At 45.6% G+C, this 25,201-nt stretch overlaps 1 protein-coding gene across 1 annotated transcript; it reads left to right on the top strand.

Annotated features, from left to right (window-relative positions):
- The first annotated feature begins 13 nt into the window (after positions 1–13).
- cd109 (CD109 molecule) lies at positions 14–20,561 on the top strand. The gene is made up of 31 exons (XM_046373784.1): positions 14–223; positions 710–835; positions 1,093–1,132; positions 1,861–1,942; positions 2,029–2,122; positions 2,232–2,373; positions 2,935–3,044; positions 3,164–3,445; positions 3,732–3,833; positions 3,959–4,021; positions 4,241–4,414; positions 4,866–5,018; positions 5,567–5,656; positions 5,856–5,922; positions 6,026–6,143; positions 6,501–6,618; positions 6,854–6,967; positions 7,601–7,819; positions 9,031–9,172; positions 10,549–10,725; positions 10,986–11,067; positions 11,141–11,369; positions 11,850–12,021; positions 12,945–13,135; positions 13,849–14,004; positions 14,339–14,404; positions 14,821–14,957; positions 15,542–15,698; positions 15,773–15,875; positions 16,358–16,580; positions 20,460–20,561. The coding sequence occupies exons 1-30, from the start codon at positions 44–46 to the stop codon at positions 16,558–16,560; spliced, it is 4,089 nt and encodes a 1,362-aa protein (XP_046229740.1). The 5' UTR covers positions 14–43; the 3' UTR covers positions 16,561–16,580; positions 20,460–20,561.
- Positions 20,562–25,201: the final 4,640 nt, after the last annotated feature.

Below are 25,201 nucleotides of genomic sequence, written 5' to 3'. Positions count from 1 at the left end.
GTCCAGCTACTGGCGTCCTTACAGCCTGGAGGTCAAAGGTCACATGGGTAGCACTGAGGTTTTCTCCAACTCAACACAGCTGCACTTCGACCCCACATGCCTCTCCACCTTCATTCAGACAGACAAACTGAACTATCTGCCCGGGCAGGTGGTGAAGGTTAGGGTGGTGTCCATTCACCCTGATGGCAAACCCTTCGCAAGCCCAGTGGACATCATCATCAGAGTGAGTATTTTTCATAGAATACATGTGTGAAAAAATGACTCAACCCTCCAAATACACCATTTAGTTACTGAAGTGTCAATACTCAAACATGTTTGTTATGCGTGAATCCAAGGCGGGTTACAGCAGTCTGACTGCCAAAGCGTAGTGAATTTAAAGGAACAGTTCTCTGAAAAATGAAACTGTTATCTCTTCACAAGGTCCTCAGTATTTTCAGTTCACAACATGTCCGCATTAAGGACACTCAAACACAACAAACAAACACAAAAGATAAGAACAGACAATAAGACAATAATCAACAGTTCCTAATATGGATTTCAATTGACCCGCCAAAAGAAAAAAAAGATGAAAAAAATCCAACAAATCAACGTGAACTTGTCTCGTGTCTTTTGTTTTCACTTTAGTAATAAAAACATGTTTTGGATTTTGCGTTGGCTCCTTTACCACAGCTCTTCTCATTTCTCTCTGTCCATGTCCTTCCTGATCCAGGATCCCAGGGGAAACCTGCTGAGACAGTGGCTGGCGGTAGACAGTGTCCTCGGGGTTGTGTCCAAAGAGTTTCAGCTGTCTGAAAACCCACCTCTGGGTGAATGGACCATCGTCACTACAGTCAGTGTAAGAACAGACTAGGAAACAAGGAGGCTCCATACTAAAATTAGATTAAGTAAAGTTATCAAAGAGAGAGAATTAGAAATAAAAGCCTGTCTATAATATTAACCTGTAGATGAGGTAAATAAAGACCCTGGCCCTAGTTTGAGGAAACACCGGACTCAAATGCCCCCTTGAAACTTTAATTCTCACTACACGTTGGAAAGCAGAAAGGTCATGTTGTTGGCTAAATCAAAAGGGTTCATCCTCTTTTTGTTTTACAGAGTGTGTCAAGTGGGAAGTATTTCAACGTGGCCAACTATGGTATGTTTCCTCTAACGTTTATACGTTTGTACTAACGTTTATAATAAATGAAAGCACAAATAGTTCACTTCACTTTAAATCTTTTGGTGGGAAGTAAGTGAACCTTCACTCATGCACTGTATTCTATACATCTGAACACAGACATCTGACAGCTGAGAGCACAATACATTTAACAGATACATTTTCTGGTTAGTTTTCAGATAAAGATTTCACCACCTCATGAAATACAACACATTGTTAAAGATTACATCACCAGCCTCTTGGCTTGTGACCACTTACAAAAGAGTGTGGAGTCGTGTCTGTCAGTGAGAGACATTTCACATCGAATCTTCTCAGATGGTTTCATTTAAATTCTGTTTGAAGCCCAAAGTGGTAAAATGATCCAGTATTTCACAAATCAAAGCAAAAAGTCCAAGTCCATCAAATGTCCAAAAACTGAAAACAGATTTGTGTTTCAGAATTTTGTTTTATCTCTTTCCTCTCCCATTAATCATCTCAGGACCTCTCAGATTTATCTGCTGACCCTTTGGAGGGGCCTGACCCCCGGTTTGGGAGCCACTTGACTAAACTGTACTACTGCTCACTTCAGTAAACTTTTCAGCAGAGAACTTTCACTTGTAATGGAGTATTTTGAGATTGTTGTATTGTTACTTATAAGTACGTGAGCTGCATACTTCCTCCTCCACAGCTGTCATCCAGTCCATTCGTGTGTGTGTGTGTGATTGCAGTTCTGCCAAAGTTTGAAGTTGTGATAAAAGCTCCAGAAGTCATTCATCAGGAGGAAATTCTGTGGGGCTCCATCACAGCAAAGTGAGAACCTTCCTGTTCCTGTGGCACATGTTCGTTTCATTGTCGTTTGTGAATGAAACCTGAGGATTATGTTTTTTCATGCTCAGGTACGTACATGGCAAGCCTGTCCAGGGCCACATGAACATGACATTCCTCTATTCCTTTCATGGTATCAGAGAAGCTTTTGATGAAGATAGAGAGGTGTGTAAAAACTGTACTATATTTGTTGAGGATGTACTTGTTTCAGACATTTCCATAAATCACATACTTCTCATCCTCAGTGGTAAGTTTGACTGTTCAACTGATTTAGATTGACGGCACTGCAGACTTCATGTTCGACGTTCCGGACTATCGCCTGATGAGAAAAAGAGCTCCAGACAAGTTCTTCTACGATGGCTACATGGATGATAAGTTCCTCATGATTGTGGTTCATGTGACTGAACACCTCACAGGTAATCTGTTTTCGCCTCACACCATCACCTCCAGGCTGCACTCATTTGTTGAAGTCTCACTTCAGTGCATCACTTGTTTCACCATCAAAGACGAATAGATGATGATTGGGAGTCATAATCCACTGAAACTCAAACTACGAGTCAGAGAGGACGACACTGAGTTCGTGTCCTCAGAGGGTTTTTTTCTGGGAATTTAGGGAAATAAAATAATTCTGTAATGTGAATATTTTGCAGGTTGATTTTTCACTGCAAAAGTCAGCTGTCAAAAACCAGAAAAACAGCAATAAAATTGGATACATACTCTTTACAAAAAGCAAAATCATGTGCCAACACAACAAGAAAACAAGAAAAAGTATCTTGTCTCAAATAAGATATTTTAGAACCAGACTAAAAACAGGTACATTCATGTGGATACAAATAAAACAACAAACTGGGTGGGATGCACCTTTAGACTTTACGTTCTGCTTGGTTCTGCCAGATTCCAGTCCGGTTCAGCTCTTTGAATCAGAGTTTGTACCTTTGCTGCAGTGGACTGATGTTGTATCTCTCGACTTCTCTCAGGTCTCACATACAACAGCACAGCAAAGGTGTCTTTGGCAAAGTTCAGATATAAAGTTTCTTTTGATGGCTATCCACAAATACTGAGGCCCTTTCTGAACTTCACTGCCAGGGTAAGGGAGGAGTCTGAATTGAATTTGTTTATTTCAGCTAGCATTCAAGCCAAAGGCCTCTTGTTGCACCATACACAACAGAGTGTACTCTCGGCTCTGTATTTCCAAACACATTGCAGCTGAAGATATCCACATACAACAATCAGCCGCTGTCACGGGAGGACCAGAGAAAGACTGTTCAGGTGTCAGTGATGCAGCACAAGCAAAGCCCGTGGAGTTGGAAAATGGATGAGATGGACCACATGGTGCTCCGTCAATCAAACATGTCAGGTCTTTCGAGGGACGGGCATCTCCGTCCAGAAGAGATGCTGCCTGAAGAAATGGAGTTTCCTGTCCCTCCAGATGGAGTAATACCCCTCCACATCCAGGTCATGAATGAAACTGAAACACTCACCATTGATGTAAGATGATCTTTTTATCTCCTTTATTGCTATACAAAACAGCATAAAATATTATTATATATTATATATATTCCAGGACTCTCTAATGGCCACTGTTACTGTGTCAGAGCATTAGGGCAAGTTGGTTTTATTACAGGAACCTGACCGAAGTGAAGAAAATGTTCTGACTACAGATAAACCGTGACTTTTAAGTCAGCTGCAGATACCAAAAACAAAACAATATCTGCAAGATTATTTAGCACCAGGAAAAAAAACTACTCTTTCATATATTTTCGTTTGTTTGTAGGCTTCTTTTGAGAACAGCCACAACACTCTGCAACTGTACAGAAGCTACACTTCGCCCAGTCACTCCTACCTGCAGATTCTGAACCCCTCCAGACCTCCAGAGGTCAGTATGAGGGACTGAGTACAGTTTACATCTGAGGAAATACTCCCAAACGCTTCCAAGAGCAAACGCACACAAAACCACTTGTGCTTCTAAAGTCATTTTGTCCCAACGTTCTCCTCCCTCAGGTTGGTTCTCCCCTCCTGCTGCACATTGAGAGGAATTTTCCAGTGACTGAGTTTCACTACATGGTGAGCACCACATGATGCCGCTCAAAGAAGATGCTTTATTAAATTTATTGCATTTAATCATTTCCACTTTCCATCTTCTCGCGTTTTTCTTTCATTCTGTTATTTTGCAGTGCTATTTGGTTTTGTCTGCCCCCTGGTGGCCAAAAAATGATGAATTTAGCTTTAAGTTTAAAATTTCGAATCAAAGAAAAAGGCCTCACGTCTGTTCTGTGTGTGAAGGTTAAGTCCAGAGGTCAGGTGGTTTCTGCTGGGAAAAGCTCTGATGTTGTAGCTCTGATCCCAGAGGTCACCTGGGCTCCTCTGGCCTGCATCATCGTCTATTGCGTGCATCCCAGTGGTGAGGTTATCAACGACGTGATACGGATACCCATCACCCAGGCTTTACAAAACCAGGTGATTTATTGTCTCACTTGTTTTCAGCATAACATTTGTGCTGCCCTGAAAGATGGTGTTGGATCCTACCTGCCTCTAAACCAAATTAGTGACCATCAGAGGCAGAAAAAAAAGATATTTAAGACTTAAACATCATCCAGTAGTCACTAAATTTGTCACCAAAGATGTCAAACTATCTTGTGTATCAGCTGAGCGCAGTTGATGACAGTGGTTATGCAGTCAGAAGGGGTGTGGACTCCTTGAAGACTCACTTTAAAGTGGTTATGAGATCCAGTTCAGGTGGACTCCTCTTTTGAAGCTTTCCCATAAGTTTGGTTCTATGTGCCTATGTGGTTTTTACTGTTATTCTACACTCATTTGTCTTGAGGCCAAAACAAAATAATGATCTGACGTCTGGTGTGTGACTATGTAATGATGATGTCTTACTGTCCTGCCTGTGGACATCTTGCAGGTGTCTCTGAGCTGGAGCGACTCTGTGAGGAGGCCAGCCGATCAGGTCTCTCTGAGGGTCACAGTGGCGGAGCCCGACTCTCTGGTCGGGATCCTGGTGGTTGACAAGTCCACACAGTGGGCGGGATCACACAATGACATCACCAAGGACACGGTGAGAAGTCGGCGTCAAGTCACGTTCCCTTTACTCTGTTCTGACTCCAAAGTACATCAACATGCATGCCTAACTGAGATGCTGAATACAGCGAACCTGTGACTGAGAAGGCAGTGCTTCATCAGTCTGTGCCTTCAGTCTGTCAGTCTCACGAGTCACGTGTTTTGTACACACAGTAGGCTGACAGGTGACTTTGTTTGTGATTTACAACAGTTCACCTTGTGATCTGTGAATACCAGAGGCTTCCACGACTCCTCAGGCTCCTCTCTGGTTTCTTCTCCTCTCAGTAACAATTTTCCAGCTTTATGTCCACCACCCATGTTTTTCCTGGTGTAACATCCCCTGCGGGTTTCAGTGAAATCCAATCTGCTGCCCCCACCCCAGTATCGGTTTAGTCTGAGCTGAGGCACCATGAACTGTGTTACCCCAGCTGGGTCAGACAGGTTTTTTAACAATACGCATTCTCTTTGTGTCACAGTCTGTTTTGTGGCTCTTTCTGTGGGCTGCAACAGTATGCAGCTCTGAGGATGTTTGTGTCGCTTTCCCAGGTGCTGAAGGAGATGGGAAAGTACGGCCTTTCCATGGCTGACGCCCACTCCGACATGTTTAGAATGGGAGATCCATACTCCGTCTTTAAGGTGGGCCTCCCCAGAGACACACCGCATCTGTTGTATCACTGCAGTATTGTGTTAACTCCCTCTTCACCCAGGAGGATCTGGCTCCAATGCTGGATCATGCCTCTGTTCCTAGATCTTCTCTTTAAGCATTTAAACACAGCCGGTGGCCATTAACACACTAATCCAGTAACATTTGTGTGTGTTCTGTGTCTCTGTGCAGACATGTGATCTTGTGGCGTTGACCGATGCCAGTTTACATACGGAACGTGAGCTGATTCCCGTATTTCGTAAGTTTGAAGAATGAACGTTTATCCAAATGAAAAGTTATTTTATTTTAGCCTGATTGTGTCTCTATGATGCTAACATAACTGACACTCATCTTCCAAACAGCAGGGGAGGGAATACACACACTCTCCCAGACAGACAGTTCACATATGGAGCAACAACAGGAGCCACGAGAGCGCTGGGACTTTCCAGAGACCTGGATATGGATGGACACCAACACAGGGTGAAGTCTGGCAAACATTCAGCTGGAGACATAACTCAAGCGTTATGTTGCAGAGTGAAAAGTTGCCTCTTTCTTAACAATATTTGGTGGCTGTTCAGTCGGATAAGCGGTATAGAAAATGGATGGCTGGCTTTTCAGCTTTGTCTGCAGCTTTGGGAGTGTAAGGAGAAGCTAAATAAATTAAGCAGCAGGGAAGCTCATAACACACACAAACAAAGCTGTCTGCGTTGTGGACATTTTTACACTTTGATTTCCTTCAGAGTACACTGCAGAGCTAACCCATGTTTCCTTATCTCTACAGGTAAACACTGTAGTTTTTATGTTGAAAATCATCTTTGTCTTCTCGTTTTTCCACAGTAATTCAGCATCAGCAGAGATCACTCTGACTGTACCAGACAGCATCACCACCTGGACAGCCACCGCCTTCGTTATGTCCGAGAGCCTCGGCCTGGGCCTCGTCGAGGGTCCCGCAGAGGTATTTACGGTGCTTCAGCGACTTCCTGCGGAAGACATAAACAGCCTCCCTTCTTTACATTTTCTGATATCCGTTCAGTGTTGTTTCAGTTTATTTTAGTCTTCTCTCATTTTCCTTCTCCAGCAGTTTTTAACCCCTTTGACTCAGCAGCTGTTAGTACCAGCATTGTGTTGTCCTGTTTCACCTGATGAGACAGTACATAGTGTGTGTGTGTGTGTGTGTGGTCTTCCTGCAGCTCACGGTGTTCCAGGACTTCTTCCTGTCCTTGAATCTGCCGGCCTACGTTATCCGAGGAGAGGAGCTGCTGCTGGAGGTCGTTCTGTTCAACTACCTCCCACAGGACCTGGAGGTGAGTCCGGTCCTCCTCACACACACGAGCCTGGATGGAAAGTGTCCCACTGTAAATGTAAAATGTCAAAGATGATTTCCTATGAACGATGCAGGTGGCTGTTGTTGGTTACTTTGGTGTGGAGGGTGGATTTAAATACTCTGACACCCATAAGCCTCAGCTGCTGCTGTGGAGACAAAATGGAACTGAAATGGAAGATGTGTATGAGCCCTGCTGTTGACCTACTCGGGCTACAAGATGTTTTCTGCTTTAAATCAGTGTGACAGTGAGATATATGTCACTGTGGACCAACAGCAGGTGTTTCATTACAGGTGACTGTTTGTGGATTACAAGTGGTTCACAGGGTTAGTGAGGTTGTTGCAGGCATCGGGTTGCGATAATCTAATGTGGCATCAGGTGACTTTAATATCTTCTGTGACTCTCTGAAGCCATGATAAAGAGCAGACCCAGGTTCTCTTTAAGCTTTGGATCCTTCCACACATTAATGAGAAAGAGCTCATTAAACACTTGTGATGTTCTCAGTGTCCATGTTTTAACTTGATACTTGGTTACAACAGCAGGCTTCTTTTGTTCCTTCCCACAGTCTCTCCGTTTAACCCGATCTGGGCGGATTCTCCCCGTCTTTGTTGGCAGGTCATGGTGATTGTCGCACAGAGCGACACATTTGAGTTCGTCTTCCCAGACAATGAGGATCTCCCCGTGCCCAGTGTTCGTCAGCTGTCTGTGGGGAGTCAGAGCGGAGCGTCCGTCCTCATTCCCATCAGGCCGCTGGTCCTCGGAGAGATGCCCGTCTCTGTGAAGGCCATGTCGTCTGCGGCGTCCGACTTTGTCCGCACGACGGTGCTCGTCAAGGTGCTGTGAGACAATCACAGGCTGGATGTCAGAACCAGGGAGGTTCACATGATGTGGTTGCAGTGGAAATGGTTTGGCTCACTAGTGATGTTTTGAAACTCAACAAAGTTGGTAACTGAAGTTCCAACGATCTGGGAAAACATTTTGGGATTGAAATACCTTCAAAATGGGCGCAGATTATTAGTAGATTATCACTGTCTTCAAACAGCTAATCTCATTGAGATCAAGTCAAACAAACATTAATTACTTTGGTTTTACTCGCGTTACTTGGATTGCTGTAACAACATGCACAGAGGAGTTGCAGCCAATCATTACTGCTCTTTTTCTTTTCATTACTGCACGATAGACCAATCGCTTCCTGTGCGAGTCTCATTTCAATACAGACGTTATGTTCCACTGAAACCGAGACAAAAGTTTGAGGAAACTTTTTTTCAATTCATGAAAACTTTCGGAGGTTTCACAGAAGATTTGCCAAAATGAGCACTCCTACGGCATCCGTACAGTATGATGAATGTTTGACGCGAGTCATACAGCGTGCCTGTGACCTATACATGTGAAAGATGAAAGTGACAGGGAACTCACTCCAACGAAATTCGTGCTCTGCATTTAACCCACCCAAGTGACGTGCAAACACACAGCAAACCCGGGGCAGTGGGTACCTTGCTCAAGGGTACCTCAGCCATGGACACCGGTACGGGGAATCGAACCAGCGATCCACCGGTTACGGGTCCGACACCCTAACCGCTGATCCACGACTGCCCCTGAGACTCCTTAGCACTGCTAAAGAGTGCTAAGGAGGCCAAATTCTCACAAAGATTTCACAAAGATTTTCAAAAAAGTTCTAAAATTTTGTTTGTGGCCTGTGAATGTTTCCTGTTTTTGGACTGTTGGCCATGGAGTGGAGGGCTGGTCCTGAGCTGAGGCTTTTAACTGAAAGTGAAAGAACCATTGAAGTTAGAAACGAGACGTTCAGCATCTTGAGCCTGTCAGATTGTGTTTATCAGAGCATCAGTCAGCCTTCTGCAGCTCCAAAGCAAACACAAAGTGTTTCACACAGGAAACTCCTGTAATGTAACTGACCTTCATCTGCTGCCCCACTGTAACCAAAGAGGTCTTGATCTTGTTATACAGCCCTGCTTTTCCCAGAAATGTTACTCACCAGGCTTGTTTGCGTGTTGTGTTTCCACATTTCTCGGCTCTTGATTCCGCAGGCTGAAGGGCTGGAGCAGACCTTCTCCGCCTCGCTGCTGTTTGAGGTTTCTCCCCTGCAGTCAAGCCTTTCCAGAGATGTAGTGTTCACCTTCCCAGCAGATGTTGTTGAGGGCAGTGAAAGGGTTTCAGTGACGGCTGTTGGTATGTAAACACAGTAAACAAGAAAAACCTTGAGTCACAAACTGCCGGGAAACAAACACAGATTCAGTCCTGGATCACCTGAGGTCTCAGAACAGAAAACTGTGTGCACAGTAAACACATAATCCACGTTCAGCTTCCCTTCCACAGCTTAAAAGGGGTGTAAATTCCTCCTTTTCAAAACCACACTGGACGAGCTGTACTGGACATTTCTGCTAACACTTTATTTGAAGGGTCAAGTTACTTTTAATGCCAAGTTTTTGTCCTTTTAAATATTTCATTATTTTAGAAAGAAACAATTTTACAAATGAATTAACTTCTAAAATAATGTCAAATGAATGTATACTCCTTCTGTGTCGCTGTAGTTAATTCTAAGGTTTGATTAAAACAGATAAACACAAAGCACACGAGCAGATCACAACAAAGACAAAAGCAAAGTGAAACCATTTGCAAAGATTCAGATTTAGTTTCCTCCAAAGCAGGAACAAACAACATCAACCTGCAGTTTCTCCCACATATGGACTCCAGCACTGACTCACGTGTGCTCAGCAACATGGATTATAACAACCAGAGGTCGTTTCATTCATGTTCTGTGGTCTGTGGAGCACACAAGTTCAAACAGCAAGCGCCGCACACGAGGAGCAGACGTTCAACGCCAAACATACGTGTGCAGCACGCCGAGCTCGTACTTTCCTGAACGCTCCAGGTGTTGAAGGCAGAAGCCAGAGGAACAGCGAGAATCAGCGCTGTGGTGGTGTTACAGGTTGATGCCGTGTCAGCAGAGAGGAGGAAGCTTGTGATGAAGCGGCTGGGTGCAGTTCGTCATGTGATCGTTGGAAACATGACCTCACAGTCTGACTTTTCCCATCGAGCTAAACTTGACCTCGTGCTACAAAGTTTGCATGTCAAATGTGATGACTGCAGAGACCGGATGAACATACTGATGAAAAAAACGAGGAGGAAGAGCGACTTGAGGAAGCTTACAAAACTACTGACACTGAAGCTTCTCCAGATGTGTTGAAATCTTTAGATTTTACACTCATTTATACTAACATTTTGATAAGATGACAAACACACTCGCACATTTAGCCTCACTGTTGTCAATATCCATATAAAGAGGTCAACCAGTTTGAACTCAGTTTCACTCAGATTTAGTGTCATCAGAAAATGGTGGTTTATAATAATATCAATAGTTAAAAAAAACATTCATTTGCCAAATAAAAGCAAATGGAACAGAAACAGCTTGATGAGACTGTGAGAAGGCATCTTTGTATTTACAGCTCGACGTGATGTGATGTTTAGGTTGGCTCAGTAAACGCGACTCTTCTCACTGGTGTTACTCATCATGTTTGATGTGTCTGGTTTCCATGGTTACCAAGGCGACATCCTCGGTCCTTCCATCAGCGGCCTGGACTCTCTGATTCAGATGCCTCATGGCTGTGGGGAACAGAACATGATCAACTTTGCACCAAACATCTACGTTCTCCAGTATCTGAGCGCCACGGGACAGGCTAACCGGGACATCGCAGACAAGGCCACGGCGTACATGATGAAAGGTACGCCGACGACGGGCAGGTCGTCACAGTAACATACATGCTGTATGTATTTGTACAGAAATATGTGTATTTCTACTTGTGCTATCATTTCAAAAATGGGGCAGCAAGAGCAGACAAGCATCACTAACCCGGTTCTTGATTTTACAAAATATTTGTAACAACTTAAATTAACTGTATTTGTATTTGTAACATGATTTTAGGAGCTCCGAGCCCAGAAGATGACCCGAGTGCTTTCTAATCTCTGGTGTCTTTCTCACCAGGTTATGAGCGAGAGCTGTCCTATCAGAGAGTAGATGGCTCCTTCAGCGCCTTCGGAGACCAGGACCCATCCGGGAGCACCTGGTATGTCATACGTGTAGCTTAAAAATGGACTGAAATGTTCCTCAGAGACACTAACTAAACTCCGCCTCTACAGGCTCTCTGCCTTTGTGTTGAGGTGTTTCCTTCAGGCGCGGCCCTTCATCAGCATCGACGACCACATGCTGCACAGAACGGCGGCCTGGTTAGGAGCCCAGCAGGGGAATGACGGGAGATTCGAAGAGCATGGCCGGGTCATCCACACCGAGCTCCAAGGAGGCCTGGATGGCCCCGTCTCCCTCACAGCCTATGTCCTCATCGCCCTGCTGGAAGACAGTGACGTGAGGGTGAGAGCCAGTAAACTAATCTAGCTCATTTGTAGACTGCAGCATCTTTCATACAGGTGAGTGCACCTGAGAGTGCTTCACAGATGACTGTCAATTGGAAATAAAAATGATCACCCAGAATGCACTGCAGCTACAGGACTGATTAGGTCTTGCATACTTTCTGTACAGAAGACAAATCAGTTCTCTCGAACCACATGTAGGAAAAGGTTCTGTTGTTTGACTTTTGGCACTTAATTTAATCTGTCTTCCCCACAGGGATCAATAAAGTTTGATTTTAATGAGAGGTCTGTAAAAACATGAGGAGTGAAAGCTAAACAAACATAATGTGGCCACAGATGGGATCAAACAGAAAACATTCCAACATTTTCAGGTCCAAAGATGTTGCCTCATCACGCTGCGTCTTTATGATCCGACCTCATTAAATGCCATTGAGCTGAAGTGACTTCACACAGAACTGCTGCCCTTTTCCCTGTCTGTCAGGCACAGCATTACAGCCAGGTGTCTGCAGCCCTGATGTTCCTGGAGACCCGTCTCGCTCTCGGTGTCTCCAGTAACTACAGCCTCAGCCTGCTCACCTACGCTCTGGCTCTGGCTGGCAGCTCCAGTGCTAAAACAGCACTCAGCAGCCTGATTGGACGAGCTGAGATGAAGGGTATGATGACAGCTCATTTTTCTCCTTGAATGTCATGATGAAGATAGCAGGCAGAGGTGCTTTTTGAAACAACGACTCCTTGATTTCAGACAGAGGTAGACAAAAGCAGGCTTCTTATTTCCTGCCAGCGACAAGTGGTTTTGCACATTTTATTAACTAATGCCAGCTAGCCAATTAAGCTGACGTGAGTCGACAAGAAATTCTGTAAAAAGGGCTAAAAGACTCCATACACAATGCGTTCAGGTCGCAGTCTCCCCTGGAGGCGTGGGTTCGAATCCCACTTCTTACAAATACATTTTTGGTCGGGAATACTGCATGTGCAATGTCTGTAAAAACAAGAATTTCCCTCCAGGGATTAATAAAGAAATTCTGATTCTGATTCTGAAAATGCTACATGCTAAAAGGCTAAAGCTAACATGTCCCACAATAAGACTAGTTAAAATCAGGTTGTTATTTTGTTCTAGCGCTGTTTGGATGCTTAGCTTTTATGCTTTATGAGGAGAAAGGCTTTTTGGATGAATTTGGCTAACACAACGCTATCTGTAAAGTTAGCAGGGATTATTGGAGTGGAAATCCCAAATTCAATAAAGACATAGCTGCTAAAGCTATTCTCGCCAAACACTACACAGTCAGTATGCTAGTTGCCTTTTGTTTTTTTACATAACCTGTAACATAGTTAGCTGGTGATGTACTTTTTGGGGCGGTATGTAGTAAGCTAGCTAGCTGGAAGTGCTAACTTAGCATGAGGGCAACACCGGTCTGTGAGTCTGGCATTCAGCTTCCTGTCTGTATCTCTTAAATTCACTGAAGACATGGTCACCTCTTGTTTTTAAGATGTAAGAGCCACAATACAACAGTCCCCTCGGGTTTTTAATCACACCATCAGTAAATCATATTTTCTAACGATGCTTGACTCTGAATAGAGGGTGTGCCCACGTGGTCTTCCCCGGACGGCGGCCTGTCATCGTCATGGCAGCCGCGCTCTGCAGACATTGAGATGGCGTCCTACCTGCTGCTCTCTCAACACACGCTGGATCTCGTCACAGAGGGCCTCGGCCTCATGAAGTGGCTCAGCCAACAGCGGAACCACAACGGAGGGTTTGGGAGCACTCAGGTGAGATACTTAAATGTATGAGAACAGACAGAAATCAGTAGAGTCAGCAATATTTAACATTCTGTAGAAGGATTTTGTGGCAACAGCATGGACCTAAAGCAACAATCTCTCTTCTGTATGTTTATGCAATAAAGTTAGCAGTTTAATAAAGTTCAGCCTGTGCATAAATATTCACATCACCCCTGACTTTAATGTTTACATGCACATCTTTGTTAGCATGGAGTTGGAGCTTGATACAAAAAATGGTGGCTGAACTTTAAACAATTTAAGGCTTTTGTTTACTGGTGAAACTGGATTTATGTAATAGGAGAAATTCCCATCTGTGCCAGTTCAGCAGGAAACTGTGGTCGTCTGTGCATGTGATGACTAAAGTGGATTTAACCCTTTAGCCCACACGGACAAACATGCGTGACTGGAAACAAACAAGAGCTAAACACTGTGACAGTGGCTCATAATGCAGTGTGTTGAATAAATGTCAGCAAGGTTTTCCTCAGGCTGTCAGCCAAAATGACTCTTAGTTGTCTACAAAAAACAGATGCACAGACATGCAAAGAGGCAGATGTGCACACATGAACACACTCCTGAACAGCAGTCAACAGGAAACTGACAGTGACTGTCAAAGTAAAAGTCATTCAGAGGCTGAACTGTAACATTTTGGACCGGACTGACAGGTGCACGCAGCGTGAGACTCTGAGTCTTCTCTCCTCTCTCAGGACACGGTCGTGGCTCTGCAGGCCTTGTCCACGTTCGCAGCTCTCGCCGGGTCTCGTTACTTTGACCTCACGATCACAGTGAACTCTGACGCTTCAACCAGCGTCGCCTCCTTCCACATCCACCAGGACAACTACCTGCTCCACCAGAGCCAGCAGGTACACCGACACCACACACACGTCACGTTCTGCAGAAACTGACCTGACCGTGTGTCCGACAGCCAGCGTGTGCTGACGTGTTAATGAGACTGAATATTTTTAGTCCTGATACTGAAGAATGAACTTCCTGCTCCACAAATCCAATCATCAGCTGTTAAGTCGTCCAGATTCAGGTTGCTAACAGAAACGTAGTGCAAGAGGAAGTTCCTATGAAAGCTGCTCAGTGGCGCATGCAGTCGAAAAAGTTCTGTTTCTCCTCTATAAATCTAAGTGGACAGAGACTTTACAGGTGGTTAAAAACAGGGAGACTAAAGTTTGTCTCATTTCATTTCAGATTGAAGCAGAGGAGGAGCTGAACCTCCAGGTGACGGCAGAAGGTCACGGACTCGCCCTGTTTCAGGTACGACACAAAGTCAGACATTGCAGCCACCATCAAAGCTGTCGTAACCAAACACTGCAGGCGCTTGTAGTCAAAGTACTTTGGGAACCGGAGGAGCAGACTCATATGTACACAAACTGCCACCAAACGATGGAGAGAGACACAGAGCAGGAGGGCCAGCAGATCTGAGGTCAGCAGGTAGAGCTGAGGTGACATTACAGTTTAAACGTCAAGTTCAGGTTTATCACAACACAAACATCCACTCATCTCCCGCCTGTCTGAGGACATGTTCGATTACTTTTCTCTAGTGTTTTCAATTTATGTTTTATTATTCTTTACTCTGCAGTGACCTCTCATATGACTTTCTCCTGATATCATGTCCGCCTGGTCTGAGATCAGCGTTCTGCTCTGATCTTCCGTCTCTTCTTCCGCCTCAGCTGAACGTGTTTTACAACGTCAGGAGCGGCGAGCTGACGAGGAGGAGACGACACGCAGACGGAGGCGAGGCCTTTCACCTGTACGTCGAGCTGATCGACACGCAAATAAACTCAGCACATCTGCACATCTGCAGCAGGTGAGCAGGTCGGCTCTGCGACGGTTCACACAGCGTCAGCATGACACAACCGTACCGGCTACATAACAATCAACAGCTTGTGTATGAAGTGTGTCAAACCTTCACTACGTCTGTTTACACACAATACAACACAATCAGTAAGGAAGGTAAACAACAGAGTAAACAAATCGGTGTGTAAATATCCATTACTTTATTTTACAACTTTGTAATCTTTATTTGTAATTTTTAAATGATTAGATTTTGTATTTATATTTTACATTTACAATTACAATTAGTAAAGATAAGTGACAATTTAAAACAAATAAACAAAAAACAAACAAAAAAACCAAATAAATATAATAATGTTTTTATACAAATAAAGTGTGAATGCTACTCATAACTTTGTCAAATTATCAGTGAAAGAAATTGTTACACGCAAATACATTTTTTTGTTTGTTTGTTTTACCTCAAACCTCATCAATAAAATGTTCCAGAGGTACTCAGGTCTTGTATTTAAGTAAAAGTAGTAATACCACAATTTAAAAACATGTAAAAGGTATACATTCATATTTCTGTACTTGACATTCTGGTGTCGCCCCCTGCAGTCTGTCGGAGGGTTTGGGTCTGAATGCGACTGGCATGGCCATCATGGAGGTGAGTCTGCTGAGCGGCTTCAGCCTGCCGCCGGACGGCGTCCTGACCGACAGGATCGTAAAGAAAGTGGAGACGCAGCCGGGGAAGGTCATCCTGTACCTGGACTCTGTAAGCCTCATTGCCTCTCAGACACCATGTGCTGCTTCTCACTGCAGCTCCCCTGACATGAAACGTGTTTCCAGGTGACCACAGAGGAGATGTGCCTGCTGATCCCTCTGGTCATGGAGTTCATGGTCGCCAAAGTCCAGGAAGCGAGTGTGCTCATCTATGATTATTATGAACCAAGTAAGAGTGAAATTTATCGTCCTGTTTCTGTTGCTAAGCTAAATGTAGCTCGTCAGCAGCCACCGCCCATCAGTGGACGACATGTTCACATCCTTAAGCAAGAGAAATATGCTAAACATTAAGGAACGGTTCACCCAGACATGAAAAGTGATAAGTGATCATCTCCTCAGCTGGTGGGAAGTTGGGTGGAGTTTCTTGGTCCACAAAGCATTTCTGGAGTTTCACAGTAAAACAGCACTGCAGCATCTGCTCAGCAACTGAAAAGGCTGTAGACTTGTTTTATAACATTACAAATATAAATAATGAAATATAAAATGGGTGCGCACAGCTCATCCAGAGCTTCTCCAGCTGTTTAGCTGACTCTTCCCCCTTCTGCCTGGGGGGTGAGTAGGAAATGACTTCATTTTCATTTTTGGGTGAACTGTTCCTTTAATTGTATGCAGCCTCACGTTGAACCTTTGACCCTCCACCCGCTCTTCCAGGACGGAGGACGGTGAGGATGTATAACTCCGACTGGAGGAGCGGCCTGAGCTCCAGCTCCTTCTGCGGTGCAGACTACAGTCGGTGCACAGGAAACACGTACCACAGCAGCGCCGCGTCACACTGCGGCCAAAACCTCCTGCTGAGCAGCTCGCCACCTGCCCTGCTCCTCCTCATCACCCTCATCGTCATCTTCAACCTCTAAACAAGCCAACTTTTTGGCAGGTATCCTTCATTATGGGGCGGAGTCAGAGTACAATATTTACATGTGCTCTGTCGAGTCCAGAGTTTAAGAGCTGTACAATGTGAAGATTAGCCACATGAGAAATAAACAGGAGGCAATGAGAGTTCACTGACTGATCAAATCAATATGTCAGCTCGAGCGTTTTCCTGCCACATTTCCTCTTCTGCTTTATTTGCAGCACAAGTGTTGATTTGTTCTTCATGACACCAACCTGATCCTTTGGACTGAAGGACCTTTTTGAGTAGACGAGAGTCAAATGAAGCTCCAAGCTCTTCTGCCTGAAGCACAAATCGATGTCAGATGCTCGTTATCTGCGACTGGGCTTTCGGTTTAGTTGGATCTGCTTCGTTGTAACGCCCTTTGATGTGTGTTTTGAAGCGGAGTTTCCCATTGATAATGATGCCAGTGGTTTGTTTTTGCTTGATTCCCGGGTGTTTTAGCCTCCTGTGGTGGTTTCTGCTTGCAGCTCTGAGCTGAAATCTGAGATCTGAGGTTTCTGAGATATCTTGCTCATAAAAAAAGAAAAAAACAAACAACGAAACACATGGACACAACATTCTGAAAACAATTACAGAAAAGAAAGGTCAAATGTGAGACACATATTTCACGCTCATCCTGTGACCCACTCTGTGATCCCTGGCGAGGTCTCGACCCCCAGCTGCAGAACCAGCTGTGGCACAGGACAGTAGCGGTCTAACAGCTTTTCCTGCCCTTGTCAGAATAATGACAGAGTATGAAACATCACTAACCATTCGATATGAAGGATTTACTCCTTGCACATTAACCTCAGAGTCGTTTTAATCAGACTGTGACTGTGACGAGGTGAAACACAAGCAGGAGCCTGAGCGGCACTTGAACGGCTCCCATAAATCTGCATAATAAAGTAGGTATGCAGCCGAATGGTGCAGGAGCACAATAAATCCCTGCCACAATCAAAGTGATGGAGGCATAAACATTAACGACACGACTTCAAAGATCCTGTCGTGATGGACAAGCTTGAACTTTCCAGCTAAGAGAAGCAGCCAGCGGAGCTGAGAGTATTTGACCCACATACGAGACATGAGAAGCAGGTGGGATCGACGCCGCGGGCATTCATCCGTCCTCTGGCTTCTCGTGGCCTCAGGCCTCGTGCAGCTGACCTGCACGACGCCCTGCGGGACGAGTTTTCTCCTGTGAGTCAGCATTTGTTAGCAGTTTGTGAACTGTACCGCAGCCGAGTGTAGCTTTAATCAGGTTGATTTTACAGACAAAACAACAAACTGAAAATATCTGACACACGTTATTAATGGTAGCTGATTATCTCAGTTTGAACACAATGTTTGTTTTAAAGCTTAGATGAGGGCTGGCTCAGGCAGTCAACATTTTACTCTCTGAAGAGGAACCAAATGAGAAAGAGAGGTGGGAGTTTTTTTCCTGTAGATATTTGAAGTACAAATAAAAAAGTACAAATAGAAAACCCACAGAACCTGTAAGAATGAGCTTTTACTAGCCTACACTGGAGACTAGCACTGACACGCTCAGTGGATTATTGATTGGTTTGTTGATTAAAAATGGATCAACATGACAGTGAGCTCTGGGAAGTTTTGACAGACAATGTATGAAGTACTGTTCTTGACTGAAGTGGTGGCTCTCTGTGGACGACCACAAGGCTAAAAATAATCAGTTAGCATGTTGACGCAGCAGCCCACCGAGTCACGTTCCTGCTATGAGCCCACGGTCATTAAAACTGGTTGCCATAAAGTGAAAACTGTGTAGCATGCCAAGTTACCAAACCAAAGTGTTAAAACTCTCACTTTTCTCTGCTTGAAAGAGGAGAGTTTGGATTGCTTTGGACGGAGCAGATCCCGGAGCGAGTCCAGATCGAAGCCCGCTCATCGCTCAGCCCTGACGGGGTATCACAGCCTGTCGGATATAAACACGACCGCAGAGGCAAAACATTTCCTCCACAGAGCTCCTCGCTCAGCACATGCACCACAGACCGGGACCCTCATTCAGGGCAGAGCCAGTGCTACCATGTTTCAAGAGGACCGTCTGGACGAGAGAGATGAGTCAGAAGGTGCAGCTGCAGCCAGCTGGGTTCGGTTAGGGTCGGACCACAAAGGTCTGACAGCACTCCCTCGTCCTCGTCTGAGGACTTTTTGTCCCCAGTCAGAGGTGAACAAGTGACAGAAAAATGGGGAGGTGTGATTTTATTTTTTTACTGATGGCTGAGGAGGGAGTATACAAAGAGTCTTTGGTCAGTAGACCCTCATAATCACTCAAATAATCCTCACACGTAGTTTCCTTCATGTCAGAACCTCTCGATCAGGCAAGGAAACTATGAAGGGAAACAGATTCACTTCCTGTTAGAGTCGGTCAAACCTCCTCAGGGTTTACCTGCACAGGTGTTTTCTCTGTGATCAGACCTGAGTTTGATTGATTAGCACCTCACTGAGCTGTCAGGACAACTTTACCATTCAACAGCTCTGTTACTGTCATGAATACTTTGCATTTGTCACATAATTCCACAGTACAATACAAAGCGGACAACAACAAGTTGACCTCTAATGTGGTCACTACATCGGGAACTAATTATTAAAAGTTATTTAATATAAATTCTCGGGACACCTGTTGGATGTTTCATTTTATTATTCTGAGCATATTCTATGGACATGTGTGCTTCCTCGACAAGTCGTACATTTTGTCAGTGAAACACAGCCTCCTCCACGCTACACAAACAGGAACAAGATGGAAGAATAATCACAAATTTAATTTAGACCAGAATAAAAAAAAAGTACGGATAAACTGCTGATAAAAGTAGCGTGGAAGTAAGGGAAAAGAAAAAACACTTGTCATATCAGTGAAAATGCAAGTCATGGCTCATAAAGGCCTTGAGGTCGTGGGAGTGAGGCTGGTGCTGTTCCCAGCTCTACCAGTAGGTGGCAGGGTTGCTCAGCAAAAGAAAAAAGCATCCACCTCATCCACCTCTGAACTCCTCCAAACGACAACTTTCCATGACACAAAGGTAACAACGGGAAACTTTTTATAGAGGCTTTCACATGGGCTGCGTAAGCTGAGGCTGTGTGAGAGTCGAGCCTCTCTGGCTGCCACCGTTAATGGGAGGCAGATGGACTTGGCCTGCACGCTGCAGCCTAATGAGGGAAATATGGAATCAGTGGAGGTTTCACACAAGCGGGCAGGCTGGATGCTCATTGTATATTTTGCTCTTGTCGCCGTCACATAGAGAGCAGGAGGCGATCCAGCGATCCTGCTCAGAGTGATGCAGGTCGACATTTAGAGGCTGTGAAAGAGGATCCACGTTGAATAAAAACACCCGAATGAGATGGCAAGAAATATTCCACATTAAAAAGCTGACAAGCACAACGTAAGCCTTATTTTAGAACAGATTCCTGAATAAATGTACTTCAGAGAAGAAAAGCCTTCACGCCGTCCGCTGTAATATGGAAACGAGCTGATGCTATCCGTAAACCGGGATGATTTTTCACAGCCTGCGTGGCAGCCGAGCAGCCGTCAGAGGCAGAACTTCATGAAGCTTCCTGCGGAGGATGATGAGGCCAAAGCTCAGAAACTCATCACACAAGCCTGAAAGCATCAATCTGAGTGTCAAACACACACACACACACACACACACACACACACATACCTGTGTTTAACAGCAGTCTGGTCACTTGGACTTGAGTCAGATTCAAGTCACCAGTCTGATGACTTTAGACTCGACTTTAGGACCAGTGACCTGAGGCTTCACTTGGACTTGAGCCTTTACATTTGAAAATACTTGATACTTTCCCTCAAAGATTAAAAAGTATGTTATTTAAAATGTGTTCCATGGATCAGTTATTACCCTTAATTTCCTGAATCAGCTAAGGTCAACTCTGCAGATCCAAAGTTAACATCCAGCAAGCGCCAAAGACTTTCTGTTTGTACCAAAATATTCTCCAAATAAAAACTGAGAGCTGAGAGTCTCTGCTGTCTCTGCTGTCTTTTTCGATCTGTCTTCTGCTGTCTGTCTATCACAGTTAGACAGACGCACAGGGACAGGGACTTCATGACTTGGTGACCTGGTTAGTTGCTGGTTAGTTGAGTGTTGGGTTACTGAAAGCAAAATGAAGTGAACCTGATAGCTGTGGATCAAACACAGGACACACTCTTTTCCACTCATATCCTGAAGATTCAGCCTGACATATTGGACATCTTTGGAGACTCTGGGACATCCACGAGGATTTCAGATGAAGTCCTGTGGGTTTGAACAGCGTGAGAGGTTAATCAGATCACAATCATGAGACCCCAAGTGGAAGATTCAGCAACACAACTGCTAATCCAACTCCAAAAGCACCCTGATCGTTTCTGTGACGGACAGAACAAACCTGTGGGGCCAAGTTATCGCCGACCATCAGCTGAGCTGACAGTTTCGTGTTTGTAAGTGTTGGCTTCACGTTTCGAGGTAAATCTGCAACCCCGGACCCCCCCGAGTGGCTCTTCAGTGTGGTGTTTCAGTGAACTCCTGCAGCCAATAGAAACGTCAGCCCTTCAGCCTGCTGTGATGTCATCTGAGATGGGCGGCCAGCAGCTGGACCGTCTGGTGTCAGCGGTTTGAGCGAGACCTGGATCTGACCGACACTCTGATGGCTCTCAGGATGTGATCGACCCTTCAGTTTGTTTTCTTTGGTCTCAGTGAAGTGGAGAAGTCAGCTCCTCATTGACCAACCCGGAGAGCACCAGGACTGGTAAACCAGAGTTATATTTTATTTACTGGACAGAGTTTGGGTCATACGTCAGCCTGTCTGGTTGGAGTTTTTGGTGGTTTTCTGAAGTCAAGGCAGATCTGATTCCTGTAGTGGAGCTCAGGATGAGGGCCGGACTGTCCCTGGCGGATGCTTTTGGCTTGGTAGGGGTGATGTGTCGAAGGAAATGGATGCCTGATGGGGAATCGTCTGTGTTGGATAAATGAGCTGCCTTTGTATCCGGACCGTGTTTTACAAGTTTACGGTACTAAACATTAAACCGTACTGTCACGTATTTCCACATATTTAACAGATGAGTTGTGGACGGCTCATGATGACGTGGTGGTGATGGAGGGACGGGGTGGATGTCGTGTTCGATAAAGTCCTCCATCCTCATCACGTCTTTTCCTCTTCCTCGTCCCCTCACGTCCTCTCTGGGAGGACATCGGACACGATGAAGAGACCCGAGTGAAGGAAGTGAGGAGCCGCACCTTTAACAGGTACTTTTAACAGATCGGACTCCGAACTTGTTGCAGGTTGTGTTAACTTTTTTCTAAATATTCTAACTCATTCATGAAACTGGAGAGTTAACTCAGGGGTAATCAGTTCAGGACGTGGGAATCAGAGGCCGCAGTGTTTTATGAAGTAAGCTGAACTTCAGATTTCTTTTCTTTCAGTTTTCAGTCAGTCAGTGTGTCACACTGTGAGATAAGCTCCACTCGGCTGACGTCTGAGGCGACACAAACCCACCCCAGAGGCCTCAGCGGCCGCTTTGTGGTCTGCTGTCGCTTCATGCTGCCATACAACATATAGAGCGCTCCTCATCGGCTGACGATGTGTTTCAGTCACGGTGATGGCTCGTATTAAAGAGTGACGAGCCAGGATTCATTTGTCTTGGCTGCTCTCCAGTGAGCAGAGCCAGTTCTCCACGTTTCCTGCATGTAAACCACTTTGTATTAACTGATTCAGACAATCTGCATGCATCGAAACTTGCCGGAGTCAAAGTGAAAACTTGGCTGACCTTGACTCTCATTGCATCAGTGCAGAGCCTGTAGCCACAGCAAAGGATCTGATTACTTTACTGTTTATGTCACGCTGATGTAAAGTAGGCTACAGTTGCTCTTTTCACTGACAGCACATGAAACATTTATGATTCTGGAGTCGGTCCCGAACATGGAAAACTGCACAGACGTTCTTTTCTTTTGTATTTCCTGAGAGCTTTGGACCAAAGAGCACCGTGAACCTGACATGTGGCAGCACGCTGATGTGGAGAAAACGTCAAAACGAGAGCAGAGGTTCAATGTGCTGCAGCTCAGGCCGGACGGACATCGAAAAGCGATTCAGTGGCACCGAAATTCAGAAAAACTGCAGGGTGAGGATTCTGTCTCAAATTCAGACCCTCTGAGTGAAAACCTCATTTTAAAAGATGTATTTTGATGCATATGGTTCTTTCAGGGAGCATATTGCAAACCCCAGCTGACACATGAAACATCTCAAACATCAAATACTTATGTTTAGTTTGGCACATATTGCTAAACCGGTGCACAGTACGACAGGGGATGTGATGTAAATGACTTAAACAGGATTTTTTTAATTTCATCTTGACTTTAATAACTTCCAATTTTAAATACTCCTCTGGAACACATTTTATGTAAGAATGCAGCAAAGAGATTTTAACGTGTGTTTGTCTTTGGACTTTGTAGCTTTTGACTTGTGGCCAAAGACTAAACACATTTTCTTTGACTTCGGGCCACAGTTTCATCACATTAACACTTCTTTCCACTGTTGTGTGAGGAGACGTTGAAGTGATAACATGGACCGAAGTGGCCATAAACCTCACATGGAAAGATCTTTACTTTGGCCGGACACCAGCTGCGAGTCGAGTGGACGCCGCTCGTCTCATCGTGACGAGTCATGGAAGGTCTGCTCGTCCTGCTGCTTATGGGCTGACTCATGGCCACGCAGTGTGGGCTGAATGTTTCCGCTCCACTAAACCACACTGTGCTTCAACCACAGTCTTAAACACTAACATCACAGCAGAAAACATACGAGAAGAATGTGCAACGAAGTGTAACGTTCACTGTCTGTGGAAAGTGTTTCAGCAACAGCACTTTGTGGAATATTCAGGACATAAAGTCTGTAGGTTACGCGTACGTGGACACGACTTTTCCGTGTTTAACTTGCACTGACTGTCACAAAAATATGTGTTTGTGTACACAAACTCTGTAGGTTAAATTGTGTCACTATTTCACTTACTGCTGTGATGCAGCGCTGGTCTGAGGGAAGCTTCAGCTTTCTGTTGTCCATGTACCTTCAATGGAATAACTACAGACAAAATAATAGAAACAGTCAACACGTTAGTGTTAGCAACGTGTCCTTAATAAACCAACTGTTTATCTTAACTTATGGGCATTTTGATGAGCAAGTTCAAGGATTAATTATCCCTAAATTATTGGGTTTAAGTCAGATCAGTTACAGGATCACATGCACAACCACAGGTCCATCAGAAATCTTTAAATTTGAGTTTTGGGTACATGCAGAGCACAAGCTGCTCTTAGCTTTTCAGGCTCCTCACACCTTTGGCCTCCTCACACCTTTGGTTGCTAGTTTTATCGAAAGCTGTCACCGCAGTATTTCATGAGTTCCTCCCTCACCTGTTTAACGCCTCTCACAGCCTGACGGGAACCTGCTGCCGGCCGAGCCGCAGCGACACGCCGACGGCTTCGCGGCTCGCAGCCGTCTGAGGGAGCAGGCTGGTCTCCATCAAACTGCAACGAGCACAGCGGAGAATAAACGCAGGAATGTTCACTGGTGGCGGTTAGCAGTGATGTGAGCAGCAGGCTCAGCACCGATTCATGAATGGAGCCATAAAAGCCACAGAAGAGCCTCAGTAACAGGATCAAACATGCAGCACAGGCAGTGAAAAGAGGAGCTCTGGCAGAGGGGTCAAAGGTCAGGCTGCTCCTCCTGCTGCTCCTCCTCCTCCTCCTCCCCCTGCTCCTCCTCCTGCTCCTCCTTCTCCTCCTGCTCCTCCTCCTGCTCCTCCTCCCCCTGCTCCTCCTGCTCCTCCTCCTCCTGCTCCTCCCCCTGCTCCTCCTCCTGCTCCTCCTGCTCCTCCTCACCCTGCTCCTCCTCCCCCTGCTCCTCCTGCTCCTCCTGCTCCTCCTCCTCCTGCTCCTCCTCCTCCTCCTGCTCCTCCCCCTGCTCCTCCTCCTGCTCCTCCTGCTCCTCCTCCTCCTGCTCCTCCTCACCCTGCTCCTCCTCCCCCTGCTCCTCCTGCTCCTCCTGCTCCTCCTCCTCCTCCTGCTCCTCCCCCTGCTCCTCCTCCTGCTCCTCCTCCTGCTCCTCCTCACCCTGCTCCTCCTCCCCCTGCTCCTCCTGCTCCTCCTCCTCCTCCTGCTCCTCCCCTTGCTCCTCCTCCTGCTCCTCCTGCTCCTCCTCCTCCTCCTGCTCCTCCTGCTCCTCCTCCTCCCCCTGCTCCTCCCCCTGCTCCTCCTGCTCCTCCCCCTGCTCCTCCTCCTGCTCCCCCTGCTCCTCCTCCCCCTGCTCCTGCTCCTCCTCCTCCTCCTCCTCTGTGTTACATGAGGACACTGCATGGTGCGAGTGTGGGGGCTTCGTAGGAGCTGCTCCCAGGTCTGTTTGGGACCAGCTGGGGAGGAAAAGTGCTGCGTCATGACAGCTCAGGGGTCAGAGCCGTGATGCGAGAGTGAAACTCTGAACTATTCTCTTTACGACTTTATCTAACACCCATATTCGCATATTCTTGCAGTTTTACAAACTGAGGTGTTTAAAAAGACAAAGCGCTCAGCTGAAAACGGCTGTGCGATACTGACATGAGTGTTTACATCCACTTTACTCTCCAACACTTCATGCTACTGCTG

The sequence above is a fragment of the Scatophagus argus genome, chromosome 19, assembly GCF_020382885.2.
Source record: "Scatophagus argus isolate fScaArg1 chromosome 19, fScaArg1.pri, whole genome shotgun sequence".
Classification (NCBI taxonomy): domain Eukaryota; kingdom Metazoa; phylum Chordata; class Actinopteri; family Scatophagidae; genus Scatophagus; species Scatophagus argus.
The sequence above is the reverse complement of the archived record's forward strand: the minus strand, read 5'-3'. Positions and strand labels throughout refer to the sequence as shown.